We start from the raw sequence: 12,294 nt of genomic DNA on the forward strand, positions 1-12,294 counted from the left end.
CACAGCCAGGATCCACCATCAGCTAGTTGGCCCAGCCAGCAGACCACAACCAGGCTCCACTATCAGCCACCAGGCCCAGCCAGCACCAGCCCCAGCCATCAGGCCACAACCAGGCTCCACTATCAGCCACCACGCCACAGCCAAGATCTACCATTAGATAGGTGGCCCAGCCAGCAGACCACAACCAGGCTCCACCATCAGCCACCAGGCCCAGCCAGCAGGCACCAACCAGGCTCCACCATCAGCCACCAGGCTACAGCCAGGACCCACCATCAGCTAGCAGTCACAGCCAGGCTTCACCATCAGCCACCAGGCCACAAACAGGCTCCGTCAAGAGCTAGTGAAGGTACAGGAAAAGGCAGGCCCAGAGTTAGCAAGCCTCAGGACTGATTGAGGCTGCAGTAAAAAAGGGGCACAAGTATTGAGAAGATGCCGCCTAGAGGAAGTAATACCAATGAGGAGGAACTGGAGGACATAAAGAAATCTTTGAACTTTATGTCAGAAGAAATAACCATTGCAAAACAACAAAAACTGATAATCAACTTAATTGAGGATATTAAAGTATTAAGAAGGCAAAGTGAGGAAAAGGACAAGAAGATTGCTATGTTGGAAGTACGAGTGGCAGAGTTGGAACAATATTCGAGAATAACAGATGTAATAGTAACGGGTCTGGGAACCAAGCACCAGACATATGCACGGGCAGCAGCAGAAGAGAGAGGGGAGCCGCCTGAGCAAGAGTTGCGCTCCCTGGAAGAACAGGTAATGGCCTTTTTCAATAGTCAAGGCACTGAAATGGACAGAAAGGACATTGAGGGGTGCCATACTCTTCCAAGGAAAAACAAGAATCAAAAACCTGCCATTATTATAAGATTTGTTAATAGGAAGCAGAAAAAAAAGCTACTGAAGCAAGGAAGAAAGTTGAAAGGAACAAATGTGTATGTTAATGAACACCTAATCAAGAAAAACGCAGATATTGCAAGACAAGCAAGATTATTAAGAAAACAGAAGAAAATACAGTCAACCTGGACATCAGATTGTAAGGTGTTCATTAACTTAAATGGAACACCGGAGCAGGCAAAGGTCTTAGTCATTAAAGAACTGACAGAATTAGAAAAATACGGCTGATAAAATGTAAGGCAAAGCATTGGGATGGTCGATGATACTTTCAATGAATTGTCAAATTGGTTGGTACTTGGCTTAGACAAAGTATTGTTAAAGATGATGGTGTGTGGATAATATATATAATAAAGTCAGATGTCTGACAGATTTCAAGTAACAAATCAAATGGATGTTGAAAGGGGGACACTGGGGTATGATAGCAATATAGATCCTGACTGTAATAGTTTTACCAAAATGTTAAAGGACTAATTATTATACAATGGAACAATTTAATAGGAACATAGAGCGGGGTAAGAATATAATCATGGTTTATTTTAATAGTAGAAGTCTATATGCAAACTTTCAATTTATTAAAGAATATATAGCACAGTTTAATCAACCATTTGATGTGATAGCAATATCAGAGACTTGGATAAACACTGGAAAAGAAGAAGATTTTGAGATAGAGGGATATGAATTCCTTCACTTAGATAGGACTAATAAAAAAGGAGGTGGGGTGGCACTCTATGTTGATAAAAATTTAAGGTTTGAAAAAATGAGAAGAATGACGAAGGTGGTAGATGGAGTGATGGAATGAATAACAGTGGAAATAAATGTGAAAAAACAGAAAAATATGATTGTCAGTTGCATATATAGAACACCAGGGTCAAAGATTGAGACTTTTAAGGACATTATGGAGGACTTATATACAAATATCAATCAGAAAAAAATGTTTGTTTGTGGAGACTTTAATATTGATTTATTGAACCCAAATCATAATAAGAGCATTGAAGAATTTATTGATTCAATGTATTGTATGGGATTATTTCCCCTGATAACAAGACCGACGAGAATAACCACTAATGGTGCAACTCTATTAGATAATATTTTTACAAATGTAATGGAAGAAAATATAAAAAGGGGGATATTGATAAATGATATAAGTGACCACTTACCAGTTTTTGTAACTTATGACTGTTGTTATAAAGTTCATAGAAATGAATGTAAGATGATATATAAAAGAATTAGAACAGAAAAGATAATACAGTGTCTCAAAAATGAGTTAATAAAACAAGATTGGACTATTGTATATAAACACAAGGATGTCAATAAAGCCTATGAGGCATTCTTAAGCATATTCATGGCCAATGTTCCCTCTAAGCTGCGCACGTGCGCAATTGCGCACTGCTGGCACGGTCTCTGCGCACAGAAAATCTGCGTTGCGCACAAAACAAATCTAACCTGAATTGAAATTAGAATTAAAACTTTAACAATTCTGTTTTGCAGTGTTAGTCAGTAAGTGACTGGCTGCTCCTGTATGAGATTAGAACGATGCCACCTTATCCTATAGTCCAACCAATAATGCGATTTACATTCGTATATATGCAGCCAATCAACGTCGCTGACAGGCTATGACAGCGTCCTTATGTGCCGACACCGGTGTTTTAGCTAGCAAAGCGGCGTGGCTGATGTGCAGTGAAGCCACGTTAATGACAACGTGTCCAACCATTGGAGATGTGAGCAGGACAGACGGAACAACTGACGGGAAAAGTGTGGACTTTATACCAGTTTTTAAATTGTGTTGATCGGCCACGTAAAACCAGAGTTATGATAAAAATATCTGCAATGTTTGGTTTTCTTCCTGAATACTATCGTTGTTTATATTTACTGCGGGAAGAAACGGTAAAAACGGCGTTTTATAAGGAAAACGCTCGAAAGCCTGTGAGCAAAACCAAAACACCCCCCCCCCCAGCCTTTCCTATTCGTCGAAAAAAGTACCGTGTCGACCAATCAAAAAATGATATGGCAACGTGGCATCTAGTTGTTAAGAAACGGGGGGAAGTTTTAGGAGTGACGGCGGTGTTCTGAGATGTGAGAGATTTGAGACGGTTAGCGCAAATCTTGTGTAGTTAGTGTGTAGTTAGTGTGTAGTTAGTGTGTAGTGTAGTCAATAGTTTTGTTGTGTGTGTCAGAACAATGAGGCGGCTGCTGAGTGTTACAGGTGTTACAGCAGTGATACATCTCCTGTTGTCAGGCCTGCAGGTATCAGGCTGTTGTTCTCCTTCATCTCATAGTGGACAGAAATGATTTTTTGGAGTGGCACAAATAATTTGTGTGGCATCAGATTTGATGCAGAACAGCTGATTGTTCTGTAAATAGTTTGAAATGTTTGTTTAAAAACGCCTTGGCTGCATAAAAAAAAAATAGCTGCAAAAAACTTTGTTGTTTGCCAAACTGAGTTACTTTTTTGAAGAAGTAACTATATAATTAATTGCCCAACATTGGTCATTATATACTGTATTTGGCAGACAGAGTTACAGACTCTCTCCCAGACCACAGACTCATAATACAAGTCAGAGCTTTATTTAAAAAGAAAGAAAGTTGTGTTTTCAAAATTGGAGTTCAAGTTATTTTTACTTCCAATAGTGTTAACATCCTACACAGGTCATGAACAGGATTTTTTACATTTTCATTGTAAGTGGGCTAAAGCAGTTAATTAAAAGTAGTCTAACATAAATGTAAATGCTGTGATTTGATTATTTTAATAAACCATGTAACTTGGATGGATTAGATGCTGGCGTGACCACAGTGCACACGTCTGATGTCGCTCACAGTGGTCCAAGGGACGCTCAGGGAGTTTGTGTGTTCGCTCAGACACGTGAAACATTAGAGGGAACATTGTTCATGGCCTTACTAGAGAAAAACAGCCTAGTCATTGAAGTGAACAGGAAAGATAAGTATGCAGGAAGACCATGGATGACGAAGGGACTGCAAAATGCCTGTAAAAAAAAAAAGAACACCTTATATAGAGAATTCATTAAAAAGAGAACTATAGAATCTGAAAAGAAATATAAAAAGTATAAAAATAAATTAACTAACATAATGAGAACTTGTAAAAAAGAATACTTCATCAAAAAGTTAGAAAATAATAACGATAACATGAAAGGGAAATGGAATGTATTAAATAGTATAATAAAAAATGGACCAAGGACTAATGACTACCCTGGGTATTTTATGGAAGGGACAAATACTATTAGTAAAATGAACGAAGTAGTAAATGGATTTAATGAATTTTTTGTAACTATAGGGCCAAAACTGGCAGTGGAAATAATTCAATTCAATTCAATTCAATTCAATTTTATTTATATAGCGCCAAATCACAACAAAAGTCGCCTCAAGGCGCTTTATATTGTACAGTAGATAGCACAATAATAAATACAAAAAATAAATAAATAAATAAAGGTTGATATGATAGAAAGGGAGACTGGAGGAAACATTGAAAGGAATGCAAGTTCAATGTTTTTAAGAGCAGTGGAAGAGAAGGAGATATATGATATTGTCAGTGGACTTAAGAACAAAACGAGTACTGACTGTCATGATATTGATATGGTAACGGTAAAGAGAGTAATTGATGGTATTGTAAAACCGCTACAATATATTTTTAATTTGTCTTTCCAGGAAGGGGTTTTTCCACAAAAAAAGAAAGTTGCAAAAATTATTCCCATTTATAAATCAGGTGAAAAGCATTGTTTTACATATTATAGACCAGTGTCGGTACTACCCCAGTTTTCTAAGATACTGGAAAAACTATTTATAAAAAGATTTGATAGCTTTGTGGATAAACATGGATTGTTGGCGAATTGCCAGTATGGGTTTAGAAATAATAGATCAACAGTTTTGGCATTAATGGATTTAATGGAAGAAATAATAGAATGTGTGGATAACAAGAAGTATGCACTTGAAGTCTTTCTAGATCTAAAAAAAGCATTTGATACTGTTGACCACAAAATTCTAATAATCGAACTAGAAAAATATGGGTTTAGGGGTGTGGTACTGGATTGGATAAAGAGCTATGTGATGAATCGACAGCAATATGTACAAATAAGTGAGTTTAAATCTAAACTGATGGATACTGAATGTGGAGTACCTCAAGGATCAGTATTGGGTCCGAAAATGTTTATTATGTATATAAATGATATTTGTAAAGTATCGAAGATACTAAAGTTTGTAATTTTTGCAGATGATACCAATATACTTTGTTCAGGTGTGGAATTTCAACAGGTTTTGGAGGTGATCACACAGGAGTTAGATATTAAAGAAGTGGTTTGATAGAAACAAATTGTCATTAAATTTAAATAGAACAAAATTTATGTTATTCGGAAACTATAAGAAAAACATTAACATTGAAATTTGTGTTGATAATGTATATCTCGAAAGGGTTAACACCATAAAATTTCTTGGTGTGATCATTGATCTTAAGGCCTGTTGGAAATCACACATCACTTATGTGAGGGGAAAGTTAGCTCGGGGCAATGCTGTCTTGGGGAAAGTAAAACAATTTCTGGATAGGAAAACATTGTATATGTTATATTGTGCTTTACTATTACCATACATGAGTTATTGTGTAGAGGTTTGGGGAAATACATATAAAAGTAATATTCAGACTATAATCATAATGCAGAAAAGGGCGTTGTGTCCTTGGGCAAGACACTTCACCTACCACCTACTGGTGATGGCCAGAGGGGCCGATGGCGCGATATGGCAGCCTCGCCTCTGTCAGTCTGCCCCAGGGCAGCTGTGGCTACAACTGTAGCTGCCTCCACCAGTGTGTGAATGTGAGAGTGAATGAATAGTGGAATTGTAAAGCACTTTGGGTGCCTAGAAAAGCGCTATAAAAATGCAATCCATTATTATTATTATCATTATTATTATTGTTAGACTAATAAATCAGGAGGGGTATAGGACTCACACAAACACACTTTTTATTAAGACGCAAGCTATAAAATTCCAGGATCTGGTGAAGTTTAAAACAGTGCAAATAATATATAAGGCAAGGAAAGGGATGCTCCTAATCCAATGTAGTGTAGTGATATAAACCAGTTTAAAATAAAACTCAAAAAACAAATTTTAAATAAGTATAAGAATGAAGAAAATGCAATTAACCCAAGACAGCAGTCAAAGTGATGTTTATTTTTTTCTTCTGCAAATTAGCAAATCTAAATACAGTTTTAGTTGAATATGAGAAAATATTTTTTTGTGATGTTATGTTCTAAGTTAAAGGCATTGTATACATTTTTGTTGTTCAAATTTAGATGATGAGGATGTAATCCTGAGGGGGTAGGGCTAAATAAGTATATACTTCTGCCTACTCCTTTTCAAACAACTGCATGGAAAGATTTTATGATATGTTGGTGAATGTATATGTTTGAAATAAAAATGAACTGAACTGAAATTGTGTTGTCCTGCTCCAGAATCCACAGAACTGATCTCCATTGCTTATGACATTCCACACTTACCAAAGATGTCATCTCAAACAGGTGGTGATATAGAGCTACACGTGAAGTACACTTCTCAAACAAGTCAGCTAAACTTGGAGGGTACCAATCTGTCCAGTTAAGAAGCATAAATTAGCATTTTACTTGAACGAGTCTGAGGAGTCAACATTGTGCAGCCAGTAACATCATCCAGTATAATCAGTTTGGTTTGGGACAGTTTGCCAAAAAGTACTCTGTCTGCTGTTAGATACCAGGAAGAAATCCTGAGATGTAGACAGACAGGAACTCCATGACACACACACAAAAAGCTGGTTATGGAATTTAACTTAGTTTTATGCTGGGACCAGTGCTTTTCACATGATCAGAGTTTCCCGTACACAGAACAATGAAAAGACATATCAAATGTTTTTTACTATGGAGGTGATACACACATCCAGATGACACAAATCAACTAGTTAAACTACAGGCATCCATAATTTGCTACTTTTAAATTCCGACAACTCTGAGTTTATTGCACTTCGGCCTAAAAATCTTTTAAACATGATGTCTAATGAGTCTCTCTCTTGCAAGCAGGTAAAGCACTGCATGTGTTATATAACTATCTGTGAAGCTGAAAAAAACCCTCCGGAGAAATTCATTAGCTACAACAGGATAACAAGATTACAAAGAGGATTTTTGGCAACATTTTTGACTGACATGAGATAAATACTTTATTTATCCAATAAGCAATACACATGCAAAATAAAATAAGCAACAGCCAGTGTAACCTCTACTAAAACTTTGCTCAAGATTAGCAAGCAACTGAGTCTAAAAGTGGTGCCTTCCTGGCTTTAAATATATTTTATTTTATAATATTATTATATTTCAAAATTATACATGTCACACACACATCTTAGACTTGGGTGTTTTATTGAGGAACAATAAATATCAGTAGAGAGCAGTCAGTCTCAATGCTGACATGAAATGCGACTACTAGGGTGGATGGTCATCTTCCACATGTCGTCTCTGGTGCCGCCAGAAAAATAGTCCGTACATAAAGAAATCCAGGAAGAGGTGGAGGAATCCACTGCTGTGCTTTGGAGCTGTCAATAGTCCCACAGGTTAATTACCAGGGGCACATTAATGAGATATAGTGGTTACTTTAAAGGTGCATAGGATGCATCGACTTACTCCACAGGTTTGTCCGCCATAAAACACCAGTGCTACTGTCAGACAGTCAAAATCAATATAAATTAAAAACACAGGAAGGCAGGATGTGTTGCCCATCACATACTCCGTTCTGGAAACAGCAGAAATGCAACCGTGTCCACATTTTGTCGTAACAAAGCAGATACACTCCACTGCTATTTATAATCCATTAGAGTGCCACATGAATACAGCTGAGGCTTAAATGACATCATGCGTTGACAACATGTACACCAGAAAGTATCCATTTAGTAAGAGGCAACACTTGCAAAACTGCTAATGCTGCAAAAGTTCAAAGATAAGACATCTGCCCAAAATACACATTTCTAGACATTTTACTCTCTGCTGCCAAAAAATATTTAAATTTTGAACACATTTAGAGGAGGTGAAACAAAAATATGGCGCGTTCCTTCATGACACATTTATGGACCACAGAAAACAAGGTTAACAATTCTAATTGTGAAATTCATCCATTTATGACAAGTCTGCGGTTTACATAAAACCCCCTTTTAACAATTAAAGAACATTTAGCTTAGCATGAATACTGGAAGAAGGGACAATTGGCTAGTTTGCTTTATTACAAAGAATAAAATCTAGATTTTAAAAAGTGTATAAACAGCCAGTGCTATTGGGGCTGTTACACAGGGACTAAAAACGTAACCTGTGACTGGCTTGAAGTGGGACTTTACGGGGAATCATGACACATACACAAGCATGAAAGTTGTTAAGACCATAAACCTGCTACTTCTCGCTTCCTATGCTTTAGTACACACGTCAAAGATGGTACGATACTTTTATTGCTATTCTGTTACTTTTTGGGTAGATGAATAAATAAGTCATAAAAACAATAATCAATACTAATTTGTGACAAATGGGTACTATTACATCAGTCGTGTTTATAGTAACGTCATTTTGTGAAGTAAACATTCTAAAATTTCAGGTTATTCCTGATGTATGATATGAATTATGCAGTGAACTGTGTATACTGATTATTGTTTTTGTTGTTTTGTGGAAAAGTTTAATAACTGCCAGGACTTTAATTCATTAATGTTATGCTTGAATTAATTTCTGTCGTATATTGTTAATGTGTTAGGTATCTCCATAGTGTAGGGGTTCACACTTTTGGCCCACACACGCTGGTTTCAAGGAAAAGGCATAAATCCCTTGGAGTGCATCAGGAAGAGCATCCAGTCTTTATAAAAAACAACAAAAATCTGCCAAATCTAATATGTGTTTGCAACTCTTTCTGAATAAGGGAGCTTTATATTGTTATACGTTTCACAAGATTCCAGGCTTCAGCCTACTCATACTTTCACAACGAGCTGACATCAGCCTGTTTGTGTAGGCTCCATAGAGCTTATGCCCAATTAAAATACAACGGACAAACAGGAGTCAAAAGGCTCATTTCACACACTAGATTTAGCAAGGGATCTACACAGAAGGGTCAACATAAGACAATTGAAAACATTTTCTTTTTTAAATGCTATTAGTAAGCCTCAGAATAAAGACACAGAGCTGGAAATGAGAAGAATAGGTCTACTTTAAGATGATTGGATAACAACCATGAGGAACGGCTGAAATTCATTTTTCATTCTTAGATGAGCCTGTATGTTACAGTTTAGCTGTTACTTAGTTGTTGAAACTGGCAAACTGGCAAGAAATCATAAATGAATTTGTGTGTAAGCAGATAGTGTAAATGAGTTTGTAAGGCACACAGCCTTAAAACTTGATCTTAAATGCGTACATCTGTGAAGTGAGACGTAGATGCATAATGTAGGTAGGAGTTTAGCCACAGGTTAAACTCTTAAAACTGAGTCTGTCATTGAAAAAATCCTTATTCTATTGTGTCAGTGATCCCTCAGTCTCTTCATGGCATCGTATTCTTTCTGTGCACAAAAGCATTCTCGCTCACGCTAACAACAGTTAGGTTGATGGTACTATAACCAACAGCTACAGGTAAGATAATGCATCTACTCGTACCAACTGAAGGGGGCTATGCTACACACAGCTGTTACATGTCTGCTGCTACAGTTATGTTTCTATGCTGTCATTTCAGCATGCACTCAATTTTTTGTTTTTCTTCCAAGCAGCCATATTTCAGTACATCAAGAGAATCGATAAGGCAGAACGATGCTGTGATTCATATTAGCAACGACAATCCTGCAGCCTAGAAAAGACCTTAAAGCAAAAACAATATAGAAAGTATTTTGATGCATGCTCAATCATCAAGGTAAGGAAATCCCACAAAGCGGATTCTGTTCATCTGGACGTTTCGTCACTCATCCAAGTGACTTCTTCAGTCGTACGTTTGGCCACCGCTACGTCCAGATGAACAGTTTTTGGGAATATAAAAAGTAGTTCCCTCAAACATGACAGTGAATAACTGCTTTGCAAAAGTCTTTTTGAAACAGATTTTTGACTTACAGCTTGAGTTTTATATGAGCAGGAAGCCAAACAGTCATTTTCCAAGTGTACTGAAATGACATAGGATACATGGAAGGCAGGAAGTGCTTCTAAAACCTGATATGTCTGCAGAAACTTGTGCACTGTGATGAACAGTATTAGTTTATCAAGTAAAAAACTACAGATCCTTGGTCTGGCCTTAAAAAGTCTTTGAAATTCACAGGAAGAGTGGAAATACTGCATCCAAGCTCATGGCTCACCCACAAATTTTAGCATCTCCCATGAAGAATCAAGCAACATGAGAACATGTGGAACTTTGGTTCCCAAATTGTCCTTTCAATTTAATGTCCTCCAAACCCTATCATCCATCTAATCCCAAGGCCAAGGAGCTAACAGTTAGACGGACAGAGTGAACTGAAGAGGAGGACAGAAAAATAACCGGAGTCCTGTGGAGCTAAAGGTTGATGCCTTTGACCAGTGAGGCTTCCAGTGTGATGGAGAAGTCGTGCAGTGTCTCAAGGACGCTTATAAGGGTATTGAGAGTGGAAGGGTCTCTGAGCATTGCTGTGTCCTCATACATTTGCAGGATCACTGGACATTCCACAAGCAGGGGGAGCCACTGGGGCAGCAGGCGGTCTCTGTGGGGCAACCAGTGAAGAGAAATGAAGCAAAATTACTATTAACTGAATTATTGCAGATCAGAATTATTAAAACTTCACAGTTTATCACAGTTTAAATTTCAATTTTTAATTCAATTTAGTTTTTAAAAAATGTTAGTTTCAGTTTGGTTTGATTATTTTTATTCATTATGTCACAAGATAAAGTGCCTCGAGGCGACTGTTGTTGTGATCTGGCACTATATAAATACAACTGAACTGAATTAGTTTCAGCTTGAGCTACACAAAGCCTCCCATTGCTGGGGTGACAATCTTGACCACACTGACAGAGACTCAACCCAAGGACATCTCCTGTTTATTGTTTAGTTTAGTTTTAGTTGAACACACAATATGATTTGGTTTTGTCTTATTCAAGAGTCCAGTTTAATTTTCATTTCAGTGAACAATATTTTTCTGCATACCGACAGTAGTTTTAGCTTTAGTTTTAATTAACTGTAATAATGAGACAGACAATTTAATATGTGTAGTGTGAACTGAATTAACAAATAGTAAATGTGTGTGCTTATGCTATAACAATATGATAAGTAAGCAGTTATGTAAATACGTGTAGAGTCTGTGTCAGTTAAATGTAGTAAGAGTTAAATCAACTTAAATGTTAATCAGTGGTGAGACTGCAGATTTTCAACAGGACTAAAAAGATAAGCAATGTGGATTACTGGGTCTGGTATTGAGATGAAGCATGACAGGTGGAATTCTCCGGAGGCTCAACAGAGGGCCGGCAATGAAGGCAGAGACTTGGAAAAGAGGCCAGAAGCAGACAAGCTGAAGCCCCTCTGGAGAACAAAGGAAACCCTCAGGAGTCTTGAGAGCAGGCTGTCCATAAGAAGACAGAACAGGAGCCCAGCAATGAAGACGGTGGACTACCAGAGATGACTTGGCCGGCGATGGTGAGGCAAGGCAGGGAAGCAGCAGCTACGGCAGAGGCCATCTGGTGGCCAAGCGGGAGGCCAGCAATGCTTGGGAGGAGGCCGAAGACAAGGAGAAAGGCCAGGAGACTGGCAGCTGAGGGACAGCCGAGCTGGTAGCTGAATTTAAAGCAACTGATGGTGAAGCACAACAATCTGCTAGTTTTGAAAGTAGCAGCCATCTGGCTCAGACAACATGGGACCCTCTGGCTCGGCTTCTGGCTGCTCATGTTCAGACTGTGCAGGACCCACTGAAGGTCCCCTCCCTGGCTCCCTGGCTCAAAGTACTATATCATCTCAAAAGAGCACTTTGCGCTTAGACTGTGGGATTACTTTTAGTTCCGAGGGCATTAAAAGTAGAATGGGAGGCAGAACCCTCAGCTTTCAGTTTGGATTCAGGAGAAAAACAGGCTTTCTACTTAGATTAAGCTTAAAACTTTCCTTTCTCATTAAAGTTGTAGTTGGGGCTGTATCAGGTGACCCTTCTTTAATTATGATGCTAGGCTCCTAGGGGCTTCCCATGATGCATTGTGCCTTTCTTCTTCACTCACCATGTATTTATACACCACTTTGCATTTAATTATCATTAATTTCTGCCTCTCTTCCACAGTGAAGAGAAGCAAAGTAAAAAAAAGAAAACAGGCTAAGTGTCACGGTGCTGGGCCTGTGACCCAGTGTTTATGTGTGCTTTAGTTATATTCTTTAATTATTGTAATTCATGGGTTTTGGTTCTGCTGTGTTATATTTTTA

General features: G+C 37.9%; 1 protein-coding gene across 4 annotated transcripts in view; it reads right to left on the minus strand.

Annotated features, from left to right (window-relative positions):
- Positions 1-7,266: 7,266 nt before the first annotated feature.
- Positions 7,267-12,294, minus strand: part of dennd5b (DENN/MADD domain containing 5B) — an 81,777-nt gene continuing 76,749 nt past the window's right edge. For all 4 annotated transcript variants that reach the window (XM_025899754.1, XM_005475571.4, XM_025899755.1 and 1 more), the window contains one exon: positions 7,267-10,600. In XM_025899754.1, the coding sequence (XP_025755539.1) occupies positions 10,417-10,600 (184 nt within the window). In that variant the 3' untranslated portion in view covers positions 7,267-10,416. The remainder of the gene's footprint in view (positions 10,601-12,294) is intronic.

This window comes from Oreochromis niloticus, linkage group LG17 (genome assembly GCF_001858045.2).
Source record: "Oreochromis niloticus isolate F11D_XX linkage group LG17, O_niloticus_UMD_NMBU, whole genome shotgun sequence".
Classification (NCBI taxonomy): Eukaryota; Metazoa; Chordata; class Actinopteri; order Cichliformes; family Cichlidae; genus Oreochromis; species Oreochromis niloticus.